Source organism: Sceloporus occidentalis, unplaced genomic scaffold (genome assembly GCF_023333645.1).
Source record: "Sceloporus occidentalis isolate IW3139 unplaced genomic scaffold, rSceOcc1.0.p SCAF_7, whole genome shotgun sequence".
Lineage (NCBI taxonomy): Eukaryota > Metazoa > Chordata > Lepidosauria > Squamata > Phrynosomatidae > Sceloporus > Sceloporus occidentalis.
The window spans coordinates 97,530,775-97,553,349 of NW_028316987.1; the positions used below are offsets into that span (position 1 = coordinate 97,530,775).

Below are 22,575 nucleotides of genomic sequence, written 5' to 3' on the forward strand. Positions count from 1 at the left end.
ATTAATTAAACATTTCTATACTTTTAAAAACAATATCTGCTCGAAAGAAATCTTAGTAAATTTCTATATTTTTTAACCATAAAATGTACTGTGATACCATGCGCTATCATTTTCACTGTTTTAATAGCTTTTTTTGTTTTGCATTTTAATGGTATTATTTTAAATCAGTGTGTGAATTATTTGAGCATTGAAAAAAGTTTAATATCATTTTAAGATGCACTTTTTGCAAATTTTAAATGGTATTCTTCTTTTATTTAAATCATGGGCTGCTCTGAGGCCCAAAGACTGGTATTGTGGGACTCTGGGCCCCGCATCCCATTCCTTACTGGTTTCTCTTATTTTAAGTCGGAGAATCCTAGAGTTGGAAGGAGGCCCCGGAGGCCATGAATTCGAACCCTTTGCTGAATGCAGGACCTCAGTCTTCTCTTCCCCAAGCAGGACATCCCCAGCTCCTAAAACCTTTCCTTGTCGGCTTTGTTCTCCATGCCTCTTTATCATCATCCTTCTGGCCTCTCCAAAAAATTCACCCCAATATCCTTCTTAAAATGAGGCACCCAGAACCAAACACAGGGCTCCAGGTGAGGCCTGACCAGTGCCAAATATAAGGGGACTATTTCCTTCCCTTTTCCCCACCCATCCATTCTGCTAAATAAATACCTCCCCCCCCCCCCAAAAAAAAGTTCCTCTTCTTATATATTAAAAGCCTGCTTGAGCAAAAGGGCCTTTTCCTGCCAGCAAGGAAAGCAGGGAAGGGACCGAGAGGAAGCTTTGCTCTGTATGGCCCTGAGCCATATAGGGCTTTATAGGGTATATTAGCTGTTTCTATTTCTGCATTGTCTGGGCTGAACTGGTGAAGGCCCTCGGCGGTTATTATTTTGGTTCTCTTTATGTTCAACATTAAGCCTGAAGCCTAAATATCTAAATACTGGCTCTCAGCTGATGCAGTGCCAGACATTTCTGGACATTGGGACAGACACAATTCTTTGTGTGCATGGAGGGCAATGCTCTCATTTCGCGCATACATCCCCAGCTGTGCACCTGGAAGTGCCTGGGACCTGTGCCCTGTTACAGCCAGCCGTTCTGCAAGATGCCTTCTGTGGGGTGGGGGCATCTATTGCTTGTGCCCAGGTTTGCTTCTCTGCAGGGTCCAGCAGGGCTTTGCTGGAAGGCAGTTCCTGCTCTCAGGCAGGAAAGCACTGGAAAGCGTTACTGCCTTCCCTTTCTCAGAAGCGCTGTGGCTATGCAGAAAGCGAAAGCACTGAAATAAATCAGCGGTCTGTACTGGGCCTGTCTCTGTTGCAGCAAAAACGAATCAAAAGATCACACGATGCATTTCATGCTCTCATTGGGCAGTTTAGTCATTCCCTTTTTCCACTTTTGGATTACATTTGGATAGAAATGTTACAGACCTCCTGTTTCTCTTTTGGATTCATGACCTTCTACACCTTGTTCAGTCCCCTCCCAACCATATTTGTATCAGCATTTAATGATAATGCTTCATCCACTTCGGAAAGAGCTACTAGGCTTTCAAAAATGTTGTGGAACAAATTCCGGTTTTTGAGACAGATGCATGTTAGGACATCATTTTGTGACAACATTTAGGATGTAGTCCAAAGTGTCAGAGCACAACATGGAGAGGTAAGCTTTGTTTTTATTGTTTTAAGTGAAGCTGAAGGCACAAATGCAGCTCTACAAAAGATGGATAGAAAACGGGGGATCTCAGAAGCTTCTTTGGGAAGTGTCCATCGGAAGCACTCTTCCCCAGCACTTCTTCCTCTAACAAAAGAGCCACGTGGTACATTTCCTCCAACCCGAATCCTTCTCTTTAGGCTTTCCGATTTTACTAAATCTGCCAGAGGAAGGGGCACTCTTTCTAACAAATGTAATGGTTCAAAATTAATCGCTCACTAAAGTGTGGGAGTCACATCAGTCAGGAAGCCTAATACATGAGGCCTCTTTTCTAAAAAAAAACCAGTTAATTATGTTTCATCAGTTGATCGTAATAAATCTATATATATAAGAAAGGCCTAGTTAATTAACAAGTCAATGAGTTGATTAAGTAGTTAGGCATAAGCAAAAACCGCAAGAGAAAATTTCAGCAGAAAGAAAGCAGGAGAGGATGCTGTCCTCCCAACATGCAAAGGGCTTTTCATGCTTGGAAAAAGACCACAGCCGCGTATCCTGGGTCTCAGCACTTAGACTTCAGTCCCTTTCTTCTTTGCGTTGTGTGGCTTCTGTCCTTCCCTCTCTGCTTTTCTTTTCTTTAGTTGTGATTTTACATTTGAATCTGGTTTTGGAATACAGTAGGGCTTGCCTTTATTCTTCAGTACCATCTTCTCAATCGTAAAAAGCAGCTCCTCTGCTTGCTTTTCCTGCTCCTCTCCCACTTCGTTGTTGTTGAAGCCGCAGTATCTGTCGCCACAGGCCTTGATCAGATCCCGAAAATGCTTGTTATCTGTGTCAGAGATGTAGTTTTCCAGGCTTACCCTCCGCAAGTCTTCGCTGTGCGTAAGCACAACGACGGTGTGGTTTTGTGCCTCGGGGCCAAATATCTTCTTGACCCACTTTGCTGCTTGGTGGTCTTCTTCTGTGAAGCGGCCCAGTTGGGACACCAGCACCAGCGCATGGGGCCCTGGCCTGGAGAGACGGAGGCAGCGCTCGATCTCATCGAAAGTTTGGGATTCCTCGGAGTCAAAAATGGCAGGCGTGTCCATCACTGTAACCCGTTTCCCCTTCCACTCCTTGATTCTCAGCTGGCAAAATTTGGTTACAGGGCTGAGTTCAAGTCTGGAGTCAAACCACTCTTTCCCGAGGATGGTGTTCCCTGTCGCACTTTTCCCGGCTCCCGTCTTCCCTACAAGGACGATACGCAGCTCCGGTTCCTCAGAAATCTGGTGGCGGCTTCCTGGCTCTGCTGGAATAGTAGACAAATAATAATAATAATAATAATAATAATAATAATTTGTTTTATTTATATACCGCTATTCCAAAGATCATAGCGGTGAACAGCAAGTAAGCTAATTAGCAAGTAAGCTAATTTGCCCCCAACAGTCTGGGTACTCATTTTAGCTCCCTCCTCGGAAGGATGCAAGCCTGAGTCGAGCTTGGGCCCTTTTGCTGGTCTTGAACTCTCAACCTTGTGGTTTTGAGTGAATGGCTGCAGTGCAGGCATTGAACCACTGCGCCACCAGGGCTCCAAGAAACTCAAATACAGTCCTGAAAGGCCCCGTAAGAGTCAGGGTCCCGCCAGAGACACCCCCCAAAATGTTTAATTCCCTGCAGTTCTCCTAATAGAAAGCCGCAGACCAAGACCTCATGCAAGGAGACAACTTAACCAACTCCCAGTGATAGTTCAAATTGCTTGTGTTGAACCATTGCACCGAAATAACCATGGAACATCCCCCATGATGGAAACTTCCTTGCATGGCAGAAGGGGGTTGCTCTGGAGGGCCCTTTTTGGGGTCTCTTCTGACTCTGTATTTCTATTAATATAAGTTTCAGAAAAGTACTACATTTGTGCAGAAGAATGGCAAGTTCTTCATAATCGCTCCTATCACTGTGGTACAGGGCTTGTTTTGGTAGCCAGTACCCAAGGACTGATAAGAAAGAGACGGTGGATGGATGGGGGGGGGGGGGACCCACAAGGAAATCCCAAAAAGGAACCTCCCAGAAAGTTGGATGGCTACCTCTGACCTTCCTGCCTAGCACTGAGAAGAGCCAACTTTTCTCTACTTCAATGAATAGGCAATGAAGTGGGCATGAATAGGTAGGTGGGAGAAATGTTTTCACCCTTCTGTCCTCCTCCCAGTCTGGCAGAGGAAGAAAGAGGGAAGGAAGCTTGTTTTCTGCTGCTCCAGAGACTAGAACCTAGAATATGGAACAATGGATGCAAACTACAGGAAAAGAGATTCCACCTCAACATTAGGAAGAACATCCAGGTCTGGGAACCAAGTCCTATGAGAAGCAACTCAGGGAGAAGACACGGTTAAGAGGGGACATGATAGCCCTGTTCAAATATTTGAAGGGATGTCATATTGAGGAGGGAACAAGCTTGTTTTCTGCTGCTCCAGAGAATAGGACGCAATGGAGCAATGGATGCAAGCCACAGGAAAAGAAATTCCACCTCAATGTTAGGAGGAACTTTCTGGACACTGGAAGATGCTGCTGCCTTGGAAAATGGTGGAGTCTCTTTCTTTGAAGGTTTTTAAACAGAGACTGGATGGCCATCTATTGCAGGGAGGGCTTGGATGGTGTCTTCCTGCAGGACACCCTAAAAGCAACCGCATATGGGTTTAACTTTGGCAAGGCAAAATCAGATTAAAAAAACCACAACACCCAACATTTCACAGATGAAATCAGGACTCATGTGGCCAAGCATGGCAAAAGTTATTTATGTGGAAGAACACACTGGCTTTTGCGTGACCTGACTGGGAAGGGTAGGATTGCAGTCCCTCCTCTCCTCTTCCCCTCCTAAGTTAATCATGTAAAAAGGACTTTTGCACATTGATCTCAGTTTACAGCAGGGGTAGGCAACCTTTTGGAGCCGGGGGCCGGGTTGCTGTCCCTAAGACGAGTCGGGGGGCCGAAGCCAAGGGGTGGAGCTTCCACCCTCCGGGGGCGGGGCTGCATGCTGGGGGGCGGAGCCTCCACCCTCCAGGGGCGGAGCCTCCTCTGAAGCCCCGCAAGGAGGAGGAGGCGTGTGCCCACCCTCTCCTCCTCGGTCCCTTTCTGGACAAACACCCCCAACCTGCATTCCAAAACACACACAACAGCACATTTGTGCATTTCACACTTTGGAAGGTGACACTCTCTCGGCTTCAGAAACAGTAGTTGCATGACTCTCAAGCTCACTCATCATCATCACCATCACCACACTATCATTGTCAAAGCAAGGGAGACTTGTTAGCATTAAAAGCACCCAAAACACACTTTGGAAGGTGACACTTTCTCAGCTTCAGAAACAGTAGTTGCCTGCCTCTCAAGCTCACTCATCATCATCACCATCACCACACTATCATTGTCAAAGCAAGGGAGACTTGTTAGCATTAAAAGCACCCAAAACACACTTTGGAAGGTGACACTTTCTCAGCTTCAGAAACAGTAGTTGCCTGCCTCTCAAGCTCACTCATCATCATCACCATCACCACACTATCATTGTCAAAGCAAGGGAGACTTGTTAGCATTAAAAGCACCCAAAACACACTTTGGAAGGTGACACTTTCTCAGCTTCAGAAACAGTAGTTGCCTGGCTCTCAAGCTCACTCATCATCATCACCATCACCACACTATCATTGTCAAAGCAAGGGAGACTTGTTAGCATTAAAAGCACCCAAAACACACTTTGGAAGGTGACACTTTCTCAGCTTCAGAAACAGTAGTTGCCTGCCTCTCAAGCTCACTCATCATCATCACCATCACCACACTATCATTGTCAAAGCAAGGGAGACTTGTTAGCATTAAAAGCACCCAAAACACACTTTGGAAGGTGACACTTTCTCAGCTTCAGAAACAGTAGTTGCCTGCCTCTCAAGCTCACTCATCATCATCACCATCACCACACTATCATTGTCAAAGCAAGGGAGACTTGTTAGCATTAAAAGCACCCAAAACACACTTTGGAAGGTGACACTTTCTCAGCTTCAGAAACAGTAGTTGCCTGCCTCTCAAGCTCACTCATCATCATCACCATCACCACACTATCATTGTCAAAGCAAGGGAGACTTGTTAGCATTAAAAGCACCCAAAACACACTTTGGAAGGTGACACTTTCTCAGCTTCAGAAACAGTAGTTGCATGGCTCTCAAGCTCACTCATCATCATCACCATCACCACGACCACCACCACCCCTATCATTGTTACAGCAGACCTTTTAGCATTAAATGCACTGAAAATACACAGAATGCACTCCTCCTCCTTCCTTCCTCCCTCCCTCCCCTTTCTTCCTCCTTCCTCCTCTTCTTCCTCCCTGCTTCTCTTCCTCCTACTTCTTTCCTTCCTCTTCCTCCCTCCTCTTCCTTCTTCCTCCCCTTCCTCCTCCTCCTCCCTCCTCTTCCTTCTTCCTCCCCTTCCTCCTCCTCCCTCCTCTTCCTCTTTCCTTCCTCCCTCCTCCTCCTCTTCCTCCTCCCCCCCCCGCCCCTTCCTTCCCTGCCTGGAGAGAGCCAGCCAGGGCCAAGGAGACCTTGCGGCAGAGGGGCTCCTTGGCTCTGACAGCCCTCCTGCCGGCGGAGAGAGCCAGCCAGGGTCAAGGAGACCTTGCGGCAGAGGGGCTCCTTGGCTCTGATAGCCCTCCTGCCGGCGGAGAGAGCCAGCCAGGGTCAAGGAGACCTTGCGGCAGAGGGGCTCCTTGGCTCTGATAGCCCTCCTGCCGGCGGAGAGAGCCAGCCAGGGTCAAGGAGACCTTGCGGCAGAGGGGCTCCTTGGCTCTGACAGCCCTCCTGCCGGCGGAGAGAGCCAGCCAGGGCCAAGGAGACCTTGCGGCAGAGGGGCTCCTTGGCTCTGACAGCCCTCCTGCCGGCGGAGAGAGCCAGCCAGGGCCAAGGAGACCTTGCGGCAGAGGGGCTCCTTGGCTCTGATAGCCCTCCTGCCGGCGGAGAGAGCCAGCCAGGCCCAAGGAGACCTCCCTGCAGAGGGGCTCCTTGGCTCTGACAGCCCTCCTGCCGGCGGAGAGAGCCAGCCAGGGCCAAGGAGACCTTGCGGCAGAGGGGCTCCTTGGCTCTGACAGCCCTCCTGCCGGCGGAGAGAGCCAGCCAGGGCCAAGGAGACCTTGCGGCAGAGGGGCTCCTTGGCTCTGACAGCCCTCCTGCCGGCGGAGAGAGCCAGCCAGGGCCAAGGAGACCTTGCGGCAGAGGGGCTCCTTGGCTCTGACAGCCCTCCTGCCGGCGGAGAGAGCCAGCCAGGGCCAAGGAGACCTCCCTGCAGAGGGGCTCCTTGGCTCTGACAGCCCTCCTGCCGGCGGAGAGAGCCAGCCAGGCCCAAGGAGACCTCCCTGCAGAGGGGCTCCTTGGCTCTGACAGCCCTCCTGCCGGCGGAGAGAGCCAGCCAGGGCCAAGGAGACCTTGCGGCAGAGGGGCTCCTTGGCTCTGACAGCCCTCCTGCCGGCGGAGAGAGCCAGCCAGGGCCAAGGAGACCTTGCGGCAGAGGGGCTCCTTGGCTCTGACAGCCCTCCTGCCGGCGGAGAGAGCCAGCCAGGCCCAAGGAGACCTCCCTGCAGAGGGGCTCCTTGGCTCTGACAGCCCTCCTGCCGGCGGAGAGAGCCAGCCAGGGTCAAGGAGACCTTGCGGCAGAGGGGCTCCCTGGCTCTGACAGCCCTCCTGCCGGCGGAGAGAGCCAGCCAGGGCCAAGGAGACCTCCCTGCAGAGGGGCTCCTTGGCTCTGACAGCCCTCCTGCCGGCGGAGAGAGCCAGCCAGGCCCAAGGAGACCTCCCTGCAGAGGGGCTCCTTGGCTCTGACAGCCCTCCTGCCGGCGGAGAGAGCCAGCCAGGGCCAAGGAGACCTTGCGGCAGAGGGGCTCCTTGGCTCTGACAGCCCTCCTGCCGGCGGAGAGAGCCAGCCAGGGCCAAGGAGACCTTGCGGCAGAGGGGCTCCTTGGCTCTGATAGCCCTCCTGCCGGCGGAGAGAGCCAGCCAGGGCCAAGGAGACCTTGCGGCAGAGGGGCTCCTTGGCTCTGACAGCCCTCCTGCCGGCGGAGAGAGCCAGCCAGGGCCAAGGAGACCTTGCGGCAGAGGGGCTCCTTGGCTCTGACAGCCCTCCTGCCGGCGGAGAGAGCCAGCCAGGGCCAAGGAGACCTTGCGGCAGAGGGGCTCCTTGGCTCTGACAGCCCTCCTGCCGGCGGAGAGAGCCAGCCAGGCCCAAGGAGACCTCCCTGCAGAGGGGCTCCTTGGCTCTGACAGCCCTCCTGCCGGCGGAGAGAGCCAGCCAGGGCCAAGGAGACCTTGCGGCAGAGGGGCTCCTTGGCTCTGACAGCCCTCCTGCCGGCGGAGAGAGCCAGCCAGGCCCAAGGAGACCTCCCTGCAGAGGGGCTCCTTGGCTCTGACAGCCCTCCTGCCGGCGGAGAGAGCCAGCCAGGGCCAAGGAGACCTTGCGGCAGAGGGGCTCCTTGGCTCTGACAGCCCTCCTGCCGGCGGAGAGAGCCAGCCAGGCCCAAGGAGACCTCCCTGCAGAGGGGCTCCTTGGCTCTGACAGCCCTCCTGCCGGCGGAGAGAGCCAGCCAGGGCCAAGGAGACCTTGCGGCAGAGGGGCTCCTTGGCTCTGACAGCCCTCCTGCCGGCGGAGAGAGCCAGCCAGGGCCAAGGAGACCTCCCTGCAGAGGGGCTCCTTGGCTCTGACAGCCCTCCTGCCGGCGGAGAGAGCCAGCCAGGCCCAAGGAGACCTCCCTGCAGAGGGGCTCCTTGGCTCTGACAGCCCTCCTGCCGGCGGAGAGAGCCAGCCAGGGCCAAGGAGACCTTGCGGCAGAGGGGCTCCTTGGCTCTGACAGCCCTCCTGCCGGCGGAGAGAGCCAGCCAGGCCCAAGGAGACCTCCCTGCAGAGGGGCTCCTTGGCTCTGACAGCCCTCCTGCCGGCGGAGAGAGCCAGCCAGGGCCAAGGAGACCTTGCGGCAGAGGGGCTCCTTGGCTCTGACAGCCCTCCTGCCGGCGGAGAGAGCCAGCCAGGGCCAAGGAGACCTCCCTGCAGAGGGGCTCCTTGGCTCTGACAGCCCTCCTGCCGGCGGAGAGAGCCAGCCAGGCCCAAGGAGACCTCCCTGCAGAGGGGCTCCTTGGCTCTGACAGCCCTCCTGCCGGCGGAGAGAGCCAGCCAGGGCCAAGGAGACCTCCCTGCAGAGGGGCTCCTTGGCTCTGACAGCCCTCCTGCCGGCGGAGAGAGCCAGCCAGGCCCAAGGAGACCTCCCTGCAGAGGGGCTCCTTGGCTCTGACAGCCCTCCTGCCGGCGGAGAGAGCCAGCCAGGGTCAAGGAGACCTTGCGGCAGAGGGGCTCCCTGGCTCTGACAGCCCTCCTGCCGGCGGAGAGAGCCAGCCAGGGCCAAGGAGACCTCCCTGCAGAGGGGCTCCTTGGCTCTGACAGCCCTCCTGCCGGCGGAGAGAGCCAGCCAGGGCCAAGGAGACCTTGCGGCAGAGGGGCTCCTTGGCTCTGACAGCCCTCCTGCCGGCGGAGAGAGCCAGCCAGGGCCAAGGAGACCTCCCTGCAGAGGGGCTCCTTGGCTCTGACAGCCCTCCTGCCGGCGGAGAGAGCCAGCCAGGGCCAAGGAGACCTCCCTGCAGAGGGGCTCCTTGGCTCTGATAGCCCTCCTGCCGGCGGAGAGAGCCAGCCAGGGCCAAGGAGACCTTGCGGCAGAGGGGCTCCTTGGCTCTGACAGCCCTCCTGCCGGCGGAGAGAGCCAGCCAGGGTCAAGGAGACCTTGCGGCAGAGGGGCTCCTTGGCTCTGACAGCCCTCCTGCCGGCGGAGAGAGCCAGCCAGGCCCAAGGAGACCTTGCGGCAGAGGGGCTCCTTGGCTCTGACAGCCCTCCTGCCGGCGGAGAGAGCCAGCCAGGGCCAAGGAGACCTTGCGGCAGAGGGGCTCCTTGGCTCTGACAGCCCTCCTGCCGGCGGAGAGAGCCAGCCAGGGCCAAGGAGACCTTGCGGCAGAGGGGCTCCTTGGCTCTGACAGCCCTCCTGCCGGCGGAGAGAGCCAGCCAGGCCCAAGGAGACCTCCCTGCAGAGGGGCTCCTTGGCTCTGACAGCCCTCCTGCCGGCGGAGAGAGCCAGCCAGGGCCAAGGAGACCTTGCGGCAGAGGGGCTCCCTGGCTCTGACAGCCCTCCTGCCGGCGGAGAGAGCCAGCCAGGGCCAAGGAGACCTTGCGGCAGAGGGGCTCCTTGGCTCTGATAGCCCTCCTGCCGGCGGAGAGAGCCAGCCAGGGCCAAGGAGACCTTGCGGCAGAGGGGCTCCTTGGCTCTGACAGCCCTCCTGCCGGCGGAGAGAGCCAGCCAGGGCCAAGGAGACCTTGCGGCAGAGGGGCTCCTTGGCTCTGATAGCCCTCCTGCCGGCGGAGAGAGCCAGCCAGGGCCAAGGAGACCTTGCGGCAGAGGGGCTCCTTGGCTCTGACAGCCCTCCTGCCGGCGGAGAGAGCCAGCCAGGGCCAAGGAGACCTTGCGGCAGAGGGGCTCCCTGGCTCTGATAGCCCTCCTGCCGGCGGAGAGAGCCAGCCAGGGCCAAGGAGACCTCCCTGCAGAGGGGCTCCTTGGCTCTGACAGCCCTCCTGCCGGCGGAGAGAGCCAGCCAGGGCCAAGGAGACCTTGCGGCAGAGGGGCTCCCTGGCTCTGACAGCCCTCCTGCCGGCGGAGAGAGCCAGCCAGGGCCAGGAGACCTTGCGGCAGAGGGGCTCCTTGGCTCTGATAGCCCTCCTGCCGGCGGAGAGAGCCAGCCAGGGCCAAGGAGACCTTGCGGCAGAGGGGCTCCTTGGCTCTGACAGCCCTCCTGCCGGCGGAGAGAGCCAGCCAGGGCCAAGGAGACCTTGCGGCAGAGGGGCTCCTTGGCTCTGACAGCCCTCCTGCCGGCGGAGAGAGCCAGCCAGGGCCAAGGAGACCTTGCGGCAGAGGGGCTCCTTGGCTCTGATAGCCCTCCTGCCGGGCGGAGAGAGCCAGCCAGGGCCAAGGAGACCTCCCTGCAGAGGGGCTCCTTGGCTCTGATAGCCCTCCTGCCGGCGGAGAGAGCCAGCCAGGGCCAAGGAGACCTCCCTGCAGAGGGGCTCCTTGGCTCTGATAGCCCTCCTGCCGGCGGAGAGAGCCAGCCAGGGCCAAGGAGACCTTGCGGCAGAGGGGCTCCTTGGCTCTGACAGCCCTCCTGCCGGCGGAGAGAGCCAGCCAGGGCCAAGGAGACCTTGCGGCAGAGGGGCTCCTTGGCTCTGACAGCCCTCCTGCCGGCGGAGAGAGCCAGCCAGGGCCAAGGAGACCTTGCGGCAGAGGGGCTCCTTGGCTCTGACAGCCCTCCTGCCGGCGGAGAGAGCCAGCCAGGGCCAAGGAGACCTTGCGGCAGAGGGGCTCCTTGGCTCTGACAGCCCTTCTGCCGGCGGAGAGAGCCAGCCAGGGCCAAGGAGACCTTGCGGCAGAGGGGCTCCTTGGCTCTGACAGCCCTCCTGCCGGCGGAGAGAGCCAGCCAGGGCCAAGGAGACCTCCCTGCAGAGGGGCTCCTTGGCTCTGATAGCCCTCCTGCCGGCGGAGAGAGCCAGCCAGGGCCAAGGAGACCTCGCTGCAGAGGGGCTCCTTGGCTCTGATAGCCCTCCTGCCGGCGGAGAGAGCCAGCCAGGGCCAAGGAGACCTTGCGGCAGAGGGGCTCCTTGGCTCTGACAGCCCTCCTGCCGGCGGAGAGAGCCAGCCAGGGCCAAGGAGACCTCCCTGCAGAGGGGCTCCTTGGCTCTGATAGCCCTCCTGCCGGCGGAGAGAGCCAGCCAGGGCCAAGGAGACCTTGCGGCAGAGGGGCTCCTTGGCTCTGACAGCCCTCCTGCCGGCGGAGAGAGCCAGCCAGGGCCAAGGAGACCTTGCGGCAGAGGGGCTCCTTGGCTCTGACAGCCCTCCTGCCGGCGGAGAGAGCCAGCCAGGGCCAAGGAGACCTTGCGGCAGAGGGGCTCCTTGGCTCTGACAGCCCTCCTGCCGGCGGAGAGAGCCAGCCAGGGCCAAGGAGACCTTGCGGCAGAGGGGCTCCTTGGCTCTGACAGCCCTCCTGCCGGCGGAGAGAGCCAGCCAGGGCCAAGGAGACCTCCCTGCAGAGGGGCTCCTTGGCTCTGACAGCCCTCCTGCCGGCGGAGAGAGCCAGCCAGGGCCAAGGAGACCTCCCTGCAGAGGGGCTCCTTGGCTCTGATAGCCCTCCTGCCGGCGGAGAGAGCCAGCCAGGGCCAAGGAGACCTTGCGGCAGAGGGGCTCCTTGGCTCTGACAGCCCTCCTGCCGGCGGAGAGAGCCAGCCAGGGCCAAGGAGACCTTGCGGCAGAGGGGCTCCTTGGCTCTGACAGCCCTCCTGCCGGCGGAGAGAGCCAGCCAGGGCCAAGGAGACCTTGCGGCAGAGGGGCTCCTTGGCTCTGACAGCCCTCCTGCCGGCGGAGAGAGCCAGCCAGGGCCAAGGAGACCTTGCGGCAGAGGGGCTCCTTGGCTCTGACAGCCCTCCTGCCGGCGGAGAGAGCCAGCCAGGGCCAAGGAGACCTCCCTGCAGAGGGGCTCCTTGGCTCTGATAGCCCTCCTGCCGGCGGAGAGAGCCAGCCAGGGCCAAGGAGACCTTGCGGCAGAGGGGCTCCTTGGCTCTGACAGCCCTCCTGCCGGCGGAGAGAGCCAGCCAGGGCCAAGGAGACCTTGCGGCAGAGGGGCTCCTTGGCTCTGACAGCCCTCCTGCCGGCGGAGAGAGCCAGCCAGGGCCAAGGAGACCTTGCGGCAGAGGGGCTCCTTGGCTCTGACAGCCCTCCTGCCGGCGGAGAGAGCCAGCCAGGGCCAAGGAGACCTTGCGGCAGAGGGGCTCCTTGGCTCTGACAGCCCTCCTGCCGGCGGAGAGAGCCAGCCAGGGCCAAGGAGACCTCCCTGCAGAGGGGCTCCTTGGCTCTGACAGCCCTCCTGCCGGCGGAGAGAGCCAGCCAGGGCCAAGGAGACCTCCCTGCAGAGGGGCTCCTTGGCTCTGATAGCCCTCCTGCCGGCGGAGAGAGCCAGCCAGGGCCAAGGAGACCTTGCGGCAGAGGGGCTCCTTGGCTCTGACAGCCCTCCTGCCGGCGGAGAGAGCCAGCCAGGGCCAAGGAGACCTTGCGGCAGAGGGGCTCCTTGGCTCTGACAGCCCTCCTGCCGGCGGAGAGAGCCAGCCAGGGCCAAGGAGACCTTGCGGCAGAGGGGCTCCTTGGCTCTGATAGCCCTCCTGCCGGCGGAGAGAGCCAGCCAGGGCCAAGGAGACCTCCCTGCAGAGGGGCTCCTTGGCTCTGACAGCCCTCCTGCCGGCGGAGAGAGCCAGCCAGGGCCAAGGAGACCTTGCGGCAGAGGGGCTCCTTGGCTCTGACAGCCCTCCTGCCGGCGGAGAGAGCCAGCCAGGGCCAAGGAGACCTTGCGGCAGAGGGGCTCCTTGGCTCTGACAGCCCTCCTGCCGGCGGAGAGAGCCAGCCAGGGCCAAGGAGACCTCCCTGCAGAGGGGCTCCTTGGCTCTGACAGCCCTCCTGCCGGCGGAGAGAGCCAGCCAGGCCCAAGGAGACCTCCCTGCAGAGGGGCTCCTTGGCTCTGACAGCCCTCCTGCCGGCGGAGAGAGCCAGCCAGGGCCAAGGAGACCTCCCTGCAGAGGGGCTCCTTGGCTCTGACAGCCCTCCTGCCGGCGGAGAGAGCCAGCCAGGCCCAAGGAGACCTCCCTGCAGAGGGGCTCCTTGGCTCTGACAGCCCTCCTGCCGGCGGAGAGAGCCAGCCAGGGCCAAGGAGACCTTGCGGCAGAGGGGCTCCTTGGCTCTGACAGCCCTCCTGCCGGCGGAGAGAGCCAGCCAGGGCCAAGGAGACCTTGCGGCAGAGGGGCTCCTTGGCTCTGACAGCCCTCCTGCCGGCGGAGAGAGCCAGCCAGGGCCAAGGAGACCTTGCGGCAGAGGGGCTCCTTGGCTCTGACAGCCCTCCTGCCGGCGGAGAGAGCCAGCCAGGCCCAAGGAGACCTCCCTGCAGAGGGGCTCCTTGGCTCTGACAGCCCTCCTGCCGGCGGAGAGAGCCAGCCAGGGCCAAGGAGACCTTGCGGCAGAGGGGCTCCTTGGCTCTGACAGCCCTCCTGCCGGCGGAGAGAGCCAGCCAGGGCCAAGGAGACCTTGCGGCAGAGGGGCTCCTTGGCTCTGACAGCCCTCCTGCCGGCGGAGAGAGCCAGCCAGGGCCAAGGAGACCTTGCGGCAGAGGGGCTCCTTGGCTCTGACAGCCCTCCTGCCGGCGGAGAGAGCCAGCCAGGGCCAAGGAGACCTTGCGGCAGAGGGGCTCCTTGGCTCTGACAGCCCTCCTGCCGGCGGAGAGAGCCAGCCAGGGCCAAGGAGACCTTGCGGCAGAGGGGCTCCTTGGCTCTGACAGCCCTCCTGCCGGCGGAGAGAGCCAGCCAGGGCCAAGGAGACCTTGCGGCAGAGGGGCTCCTTGGCTCTGACAGCCCTCCTGCCGGCGGAGAGAGCCAGCCAGGGCCAAGGAGACCTCCCTGCAGAGGGGCTCCTTGGCTCTGATAGCCCTCCTGCCGGCGGAGAGAGCCAGCCAGGGCCAAGGAGACCTCGCTGCAGAGGGGCTCCTTGGCTCTGATAGCCCTCCTGCCGGCGGAGAGAGCCAGCCAGGGCCAAGGAGACCTTGCGGCAGAGGGGCTCCTTGGCTCTGACAGCCCTCCTGCCGGCGGAGAGAGCCAGCCAGGGCCAAGGAGACCTTGCGGCAGAGGGGCTCCTTGGCTCTGACAGCCCTCCTGCCGGCGGAGAGAGCCAGCCAGGCCCAAGGAGACCTCCCTGCAGAGGGGCTCCTTGGCTCTGACAGCCCTCCTGCCGGCGGAGAGAGCCAGCCAGGCCCAAGGAGACCTCCCTGCAGAGGGGCTCCTTGGCTCTGACAGCCCTCCTGCCGGCGGAGAGAGCCAGCCAGGCCCAAGGAGACCTCCCTGCAGAGGGGCTCCTTGGCTCTGACAGCCCTCCTGCCGGCGGAGAGAGCCAGCCAGGGCCAAGGAGACCTTGCGGCAGAGGGGCTCCTTGGCTCTGACAGCCCTCCTGCCGGCGGAGAGAGCCAGCCAGGCCCAAGGAGACCTCCCTGCAGAGGGGCTCCTTGGCTCTGACAGCCCTCCTGCCGGCGGAGAGAGCCAGCCAGGCCCAAGGAGACCTCCCTGCAGAGGGGCTCCTTGGCTCTGACAGCCCTCCTGCCGGCGGAGAGAGCCAGCCAGGGTCAAGGAGACCTTGCGGCAGAGGGGCTCCCTGGCTCTGACAGCCCTCCTGCCGGCGGAGAGAGCCAGCCAGGGCCAAGGAGACCTCCCTGCAGAGGGGCTCCTTGGCTCTGACAGCCCTCCTGCCGGCGGAGAGAGCCAGCCAGGCCCAAGGAGACCTCCCTGCAGAGGGGCTCCTTGGCTCTGACAGCCCTCCTGCCGGCGGAGAGAGCCAGCCAGGGCCAAGGAGACCTTGCGGCAGAGGGGCTCCCTGGCTCTGACAGCCCTCCTGCCGGCGGAGAGAGCCAGCCAGGGCCAAGGAGACCTTGCGGCAGAGGGGCTCCTTGGCTCTGACAGCCCTCCTGCCGGCGGAGAGAGCCAGCCAGGCCCAAGGAGACCTCCCTGCAGAGGGGCTCCTTGGCTCTGACAGCCCTCCTGCCGGCGGAGAGAGCCAGCCAGGGCCAAGGAGACCTTGCGGCAGAGGGGCTCCCTGGCTCTGACAGCCCTCCTGCCGGCGGAGAGAGCCAGCCAGGGCCAAGGAGACCTTGCGGCAGAGGGGCTCCTTGGCTCTGACAGCCCTCCTGCCGGCGGAGAGAGCCAGCCAGGGCCAAGGAGACCTTGCGGCAGAGGGGCTCCCTGGCTCTGACAGCCCTCCTGCCGGCGGAGAGAGCCAGCCAGGGCCAAGGAGACCTTGCGGCAGAGGGGCTCCTTGGCTCTGACAGCCCTCCTGCCGGCGGAGAGAGCCAGCCAGGGCCAAGGAGACCTTGCGGCAGAGGGGCTCCCTGGCTCTGACAGCCCTCCTGCCGGCGGAGAGAGCCAGCCAGGGCCAAGGAGACCTTGCGGCAGAGGGGCTCCTTGGCTCTGACAGCCCTCCTGCCGGCGGAGAGAGCCAGCCAGGGCCAAGGAGACCTTGCGGCAGAGGGGCTCCTTGGCTCTGATAGCCCTCCTGCCGGCGGAGAGAGCCAGCCAGGGCCAAGGAGACCTTGCGGCAGAGGGGCTCCTTGGCTCTGACAGCCCTCCTGCCGGCGGAGAGAGCCAGCCAGGCCCAAGGAGACCTCCCTGCAGAGGGGCTCCTTGGCTCTGACAGCCCTCCTGCCGGCGGAGAGAGCCAGCCAGGGCCAAGGAGACCTTGCGGCAGAGGGGCTCCTTGGCTCTGACAGCCCTCCTGCCGGCGGAGAGAGCCAGCCAGGCCCAAGGAGACCTCCCTGCAGAGGGGCTCCTTGGCTCTGACAGCCCTCCTGCCGGCGGAGAGAGCCAGCCAGGCCCAAGGAGACCTCCCTGCAGAGGGGCTCCTTGGCTCTGACAGCCCTCCTGCCGGCGGAGAGAGCCAGCCAGGGCCAAGGAGACCTTGCGGCAGAGGGGCTCCTTGGCTCTGACAGCCCTCCTGCCGGCGGAGAGAGCCAGCCAGGCCCAAGGAGACCTCCCTGCAGAGGGGCTCCTTGGCTCTGACAGCCCTCCTGCCGGCGGAGAGAGCCAGCCAGGCCCAAGGAGACCTCCCTGCAGAGGGGCTCCTTGGCTCTGACAGCCCTCCTGCCGGCGGAGAGAGCCAGCCAGGGCCAAGGAGACCTTGCGGCAGAGGGGCTCCTTGGCTCTGACAGCCCTCCTGCCGGCGGAGAGAGCCAGCCAGGCCCAAGGAGACCTCCCTGCAGAGGGGCTCCTTGGCTCTGACAGCCCTCCTGCCGGCGGAGAGAGCCAGCCAGGGCCAAGGAGACCTTGCGGCAGAGGGGCTCCTTGGCTCTGACAGCCCTCCTGCCGGCGGAGAGAGCCAGCCAGGCCCAAGGAGACCTCCCTGCAGAGGGGCTCCTTGGCTCTGACAGCCCTCCTGCCGGCGGAGAGAGCCAGCCAGGCCCAAGGAGACCTCCCTGCAGAGGGGCTCCTTGGCTCTGACAGCCCTCCTGCCGGCGGAGAGAGCCAGCCAGGCCCAAGGAGACCTCCCTGCAGAGGGGCTCCTTGGCTCTGACAGCCCTCCTGCCGGCGGAGAGAGCCAGCCAGGCCCAAGGAGACCTCCCTGCAGAGGGGCTCCTTGGCTCTGACAGCCCTCCTGCCGGCGGAGAGAGCCAGCCAGGGCCAAGGAGGCCTCGCTACAGCGAAGCCTCCGTGGCTCTGGCAGCCCTTTTTGAGGGCTCCGGCAGCTGCAGCAGGCCTCCCGGAGGCCGAAGTCTCGCGCGACCTTTTCTGTGGTCGCACGAGACTTCACCTCTGGGCGCTGCCATTTTTTTGCCCAAAATGGCGGCGCCCAGAGCTGCAAAAAGCAGCGGCCGCCGCCGGTGGTGGCGGCGGGGGCGGCAGCAGCAGTCGGGGGCCACTCCAACGGCCTCCGCGGGCCGCATCCGGCCCGCGGGCCGGAGGTTGCCGACCCCTGGTTTACAGCAACTGAAGTAAGCTGAGGACAAAAGGGGGAAAGTGGGAGGAGGAGAGAGAAACTGGGACATTTTAAAAGTAGGTGGAGAAGTTGGAAGACAGAAGATTAATCGAGACTGTCTCTGCCAAATTGGGATGCTTGGAGAGCATGGGAATCACAAGTGGACTGAAACCACCTCTTAAAACTTCTAGTGATCTCTTACCCTCATCTTGGTAGCCTTCTTTCCCCATTCCTTGAACCTCCATTGCGTCCTGCGCCTTTTCCACATCGCTGTCTGTTTGCACACCTTCTTCCCATCTAGTTTTCCTTTCTTTTAGGCTTTCATCCATGCTAGTGATGCAGAGACAGCTGCCTGGGTTCTTCTCCACAATTTCCTCAACCTTTGCCAGTAGCTCCTCCGCCGCCTGGCTTTTTCCTGGCTCTTCTTCACTGTCAAATATAGAGTAATGGCTGTAATGCTCCTGGATCATTTGTTTAAGGTTTGAACATGATAAATCACCCTCCATGCTTCTTCTAGTGTCTTTCCCAGTGAAGACAGGGATGGTGCTCTTCAAGGCTTCCTGGCCAAAGGCTCCCTGGATCCATGGTCTTGCTGCCTGGTCTGCTTCATTAAACTGCTCCGGCCGGGTCACCAAGAGCAGAGCATGAGGGCCTGGTCTGGAGAGAAGGAGATCTGTAGGGGAGATCTTGGCTTTGTTGAGCTGAGAAATATCTGGCGCGTCAATGAGGACAACTTTCCTTTCCTTCCACTCCCTGATTCCCAACAGTTGAGGCTTTCTTGCAGGGCTGGCTTCCAATGTTTCTGGGCCGAGGATGATGTTCCAAGCCCGTTTCTTATCTTCTGGGTTCCCTAAAAGGACAATTCGGATCTCTGGGTCCTCTGGCTCTGGCTCTGCTGGGAAGACATGAGACTGTGTAGTTAGTGCACATGCACAATTCGGTCTAGATAGTGGGAAAGGTGGCTTCTGAAAGGAGCAAGAGGACAGGAGGACTCCTAGTCCTTGTGATGAGTGGCGATACAGAACTTTGGAGACTTCATTCTCAAAAGCTGCCATTGGGACCAAACAGACAAGCCAAAACAAAGCTGCTTCGGTTCACTTTGGGGGTATGCTGTTTAAATGACACATGCATCTTAAGAGGCCAGAAGCTGTGCCAAAGCCGTGCTCCAGTCCTTAGGACTGGAGCACAGCTTTGGCGTGGCTTCCAGCCTCTTAGTACACCTCCAACACCTTAAACAGCAAACCTCCAATGTGACCCAAAGCAGCCTTATTTTGGCCTGCCTGTTCAGGCCCATGAATACTTTTGCTATTCCTGACCCTAGAAATTGAGAAGATAATAAAAAACTGTATACTGTTCTAGGAATGCTCACTTTGGGGCATACTCTGCAACGCCCCTAAAACTCTGCCTGGGGTTTTTGCTCAGAAAACCCCATTTTTTGTGCTGGAATGTTGTTTCTGCAGAAACCCAAGTTTTCTGCAGAGGAAGCCTTCTTTCAGTGTGCAAAAGTCTCATTGGATATGAAAGAACTCCATGGCTTTTTTTTTTTGGGGGGGGAGGTTTTTTGACACAAAATTAATGCCAAACTGTAAAGATCCTTGGGAAAACCCATTTTCATTTGTAACTTGAATGTTTGCAAATATTCCATCTTGGAAAATTCTCTCTCTCTCTGTCTCTCATTCCCTTTCCTATTGCTACTTCTATCTGTCTTTCTTGAGAGGAAAAAATGCCAGGTAAAGAAATACAGCTGCATAGCCGCACAATGTTATTTTAATTTATTTTAAAAAGTATTGTGCAAGGGCTCCTCTCTTTGGAAGCCAGCCAACACTTTTCTTGAAGGAAGGCTATTACTCATATGCAGACAGATTGAAGGATCTCTTAGGCCAGGGGTAGGCAACCTGCGGCCTTGGGACCGGCCCCAGCCCAGTCCTGCCGCCGATTGCCGCCGGAGCCTTTGGCCTATCAGGAGGAGGCGGGCAAGGGGGGGCAAGGGGCAGGCAAAGGGAGCAAGTGGCGGGCAAGGGGGGCAATTGTCTATAGAAGCCTCTGAAACATGCATTTATATTAACTTTTTTTAAAAATCAGCAAATTTTTTAGCGTGTCCTCCATATTTTAAAAAAGTGTCCTCCATTTGAAATTTTTGTCCTGGTTTATTTATTTATTTTAAAAATTATTTAATTATTTATTTTTTGGCTTCGGCCCCCCAGTTGTCTGAGGGACAGCAACCTGGCCCCCGGCTCAAAAAGGTTGCCTACCCCTGTCTTAGGCCTTTATCACACAAGCAAAATGGAACGTTAGACTTACCTGAGATACGTCCCTTTCCATCAGAGAAGGTCCGAGCATCCTGACTCTGGGTGGCTCCGCCCACTTCAGCTCCTGATAGGCAGAGAAGACAAGAGACCCGGGCCTGGCCCCGCCCTCATGGGCGGAGCCACCCGAGGAACCTCAGTCGATGACTAGCCATGAACAACCTCGCCCACCCGCGCCAGTAGGCGTAATAACACCGGGTGGGGAGGATGCTCGGACCTTCTCTGATGGAAAGGGACGTATCTCAGGTAAGTCCAGCGTTCCATTTCCCATCAGAGAAGGGGCCGAGCATCCTGACTCTGGGATTTAGAAAAGCCACCAAATTCCAGGGAGGGCCGGCTGGCGTGGAAGGCGAACTGGAGACAATCTGTTGTAATACCCTCCGGCCAAAGGCCGCCTCTGCTGATTGGAAACGATCCAGTTTATAATGTCTGACAAACGTGGATGGCGACTTCCAAGTGGCTGCTCTGCAAATTTTGGCCAGTGGGCCGTTAGTGGTTAAGGCTGCTGACGTCGCCGCGCTCCTAGTTGAATGGGCAGTGATGCCTTGAGGCGGGCCGAGGTTGAGAGCTCTGTAACACGTGATGATGCATTGTCTAATCCCCCTCGCCAGAGTGGAAATTGACACCTTCTTTCCTTTGGAGTTCGGCCGAAAAGATAGGAAGAGAGCTGCCGACTTTCTGAATGCCAAAGTCCTCTTGAGATAAATCTTGATGGCTCTATGAACGTCAAGGGTGTGCCAAACCTTTTCCAGGTCTTTGGAAGGCCGTGGGCAGAAAGAAGGCAGCATGATGTCTTGAGAGGAATGGAACACCAAGTTTACCTTGGGAATGAAAGTTGGATCAGGTCTGAGTAGGATTGAGTCAGGTCTGATCATGCACAATTCTTTACGAACAGATAAGGCGCTGATCTCTGAGACACGTCGAGCCGATGTGAGAGCTGTGAGGATCAGCGCCTTCCAAGTGAGGAACTTGAGAGGGACCTCTCTCAGTGGTTCAAAAGGATGTATAGTTAGGGCCTTGAGGACCTCGTGAAGATCCCATGACGGGAAACTATGTTTGGTTGGTGGAGACCTGTTAGACACTCCCTTGAGCAGTCTGCGAATGTGAGGATGATGAGAGATCTTGGCTGCCTCATCGTGGGGAAGAACCGAAGTTATAGCCGCGACCTGTCTTTTGACGGTGTTCGGGCGAAGTCCCTGATCTATCCCATCCTGGAGGAAATGGAGGAGTGTAGGCACTGATACCTGAATGAAATCTTTTTTCTTGAGTTTACACCACCTCTTGAAGGCCCTGAATGTATATTCGTAGATTTTGATCGTTGACTGGCGACGGGAGGCCAGGATGGACTCGATCACCTCTGGCGAGTATCCATAGCTGGATAGCATGTGGCGCTCAATTTCCAGGCGTGTAGCTGAAGCCAGGCTGGATCGGGGTGGTGAATCTGGCCTTGAGACAGTAGGTCTTGTCTGATGGGCAAGGGAAAACTCTGAGTCGATAGATTCAGAATCTCTGAGAACCAAGGACCTCTGGGCCACACTGGGGCCACCAGGATGACCTCTGACCTGGTCGCTCGTACCTTGGAGAGGAACTTCGAAAGAAGCGGTATCGGTGGAAAGGCGTATAGAAGGCCCTTCGGCCAGTGGCATTTGAGGGCGCCTATGTCTTCTGCTCCCTTCATCCGGAACCTGGAGAAGAACCTTGGAGTTTTGGAGTTGGATGGAAATGCGAACAGGTCTAATATCGGGAGTCCCCACTCCGTCGTGATGTAGCTGAACACGTCCGGGTGTAGGCTCCATTCTGACTGATCTATGTCCGTTCGACTTAGCCAGTCTGCTTTTGAATTTAGCTTTCCTTGGAGATGTTCTGCGTCTAGGCATAGCAGGTTGGCTTTGGGCCACGTCAGGAGAGATTGGGCCTCCATCATCAGAGACCTGGATCTGGTTCCGCCCTGTCGGTTGACATGGGCCTTTGCTGTAATGTTGTCCGTCCTTATCAGGACCACCTTGTGACGGATCAAGTGATGAAAGGCTTGAAGCGCCAGATGGATAGCTCTTAACTCCAGCCAATTGATGCTGTGTGTTAGTTCTGTTGGGCTCCACTTATCCTGAGCTATGTGAGGTCCGCAAAAAGCTCCCCAGTCCCTGAGGCTGGTGTCTGTGGTGATTTGAATCCATTGCGGCTTCCAAATGGGCCTTCCCTTGGAGATTGCCTCTGAGTTCCACCAGCGAAGCGACTGTTGCACCTCGTTGTCAAGGAGGATCTTTTTGGGCTTCTTCAGTGTGACGGCTCGTTGGTGAGGTAGGAGAAGCCATTGCAGGGGTCTGGCATGGAACCTCACCCAAGGCAGGCACTCAATGGCTGCTATCATGAGGCCTTGTAGATGAGCCAGAAGTTGGAGGCTGGCCCTCGATGAGTCCAAGACCTTGAGGACAGTCTTCTGGATGGATCTGGTCCGGTCTTGGGGGAGACGCACTATGCCCGCTTGGGTGTCTTATCAGGGCTCCCAGGTGATGGATCTTTTGATTGGGACTCCATGAGGACCTTGGAGGTGTCCTGTAATGACTGATCTCTGGATGGAGCACGGATCAGCAGGTTGTCCAAATAAGGGTTAACGTGGAGACGTCTTGTTCTTAAGTGGGCCACCAAGGCCACCATGACCTTGGTGAAAACCCTCGGGGCTGACGCCAAACCAAATGGGAGCGACCTGCATTGGAAGTGGAGATTGCCATATTTGAAACAGAGAAAACGCTGTGAAGATGGATGGATAAGAATGTGAAGATTAGCATCTTGTAGATCCAGCGAAGACAGAAAGTCTCCGGGTTGGAGGCTGTCTAGAATGGACTTGAGCATCTCTATTCTGAACTTTTTCTTGAGGATGAACCGGTTGACAGCTCTCAGGTTGAGGATGGCTCTCCAAGTCCTGTTTTTCTTTGGGACTAGGAAGAAGGTTGAATAGCATCCTCTTCCCCTTTCGCCTGATGGAACTGGCTCGATGGCCTGAATGGCGAGAAGATGTTCGATGGCTTCCAGCAGGAGGCAGTGTTTGGCGGGATCGCTTGACTTGGGTGAAGGTAT

The 22,575-nt window shown here is 58.6% G+C and overlaps 1 protein-coding gene across 1 annotated transcript; it reads right to left on the minus strand.

Annotated features, from left to right (window-relative positions):
- Positions 1–1,198: 1,198 nt before the first annotated feature.
- On the minus strand, positions 1,199–21,868 carry LOC149310219 (uncharacterized). Its single transcript, XM_089534037.1, has 5 exons — positions 21,077–21,868; positions 20,390–20,966; positions 19,496–19,609; positions 17,397–18,086; positions 1,199–2,914 (listed from the first exon to the last, which is right to left on the minus strand). Exons 1-5 carry the CDS (start codon positions 21,866–21,868, stop codon positions 2,196–2,198), a joined length of 2,892 nt encoding a protein of 963 aa, XP_089390163.1. The 3' UTR covers positions 1,199–2,195.
- Between the last annotated feature and the right edge of the window lie 707 nt (positions 21,869–22,575).

Bases quoted from the DNA above. Each gene is read 5' to 3' on its own strand.
- LOC149310219 (XM_089534037.1), bottom strand. From the start codon at position 21,868: ATGATAGCAGCCATTGAGTGCCTGCCTTGGGTGAGGTTCCATGCCAGA. The intron at 20,967-21,076 runs GTACGAGCGACC...CTTGCCCATCAG, and splicing joins TTTCGAAGTTCCTCTCCAAG to ACAAGACCTACTGTCTCAAG. The intron at 19,610-20,389 runs GTAAAGAATTGT...TCCGCCCATGAG, and splicing joins GATCAGCGCCTTATCTGTTC to GGCGGGGCCAGGCCCGGGTC.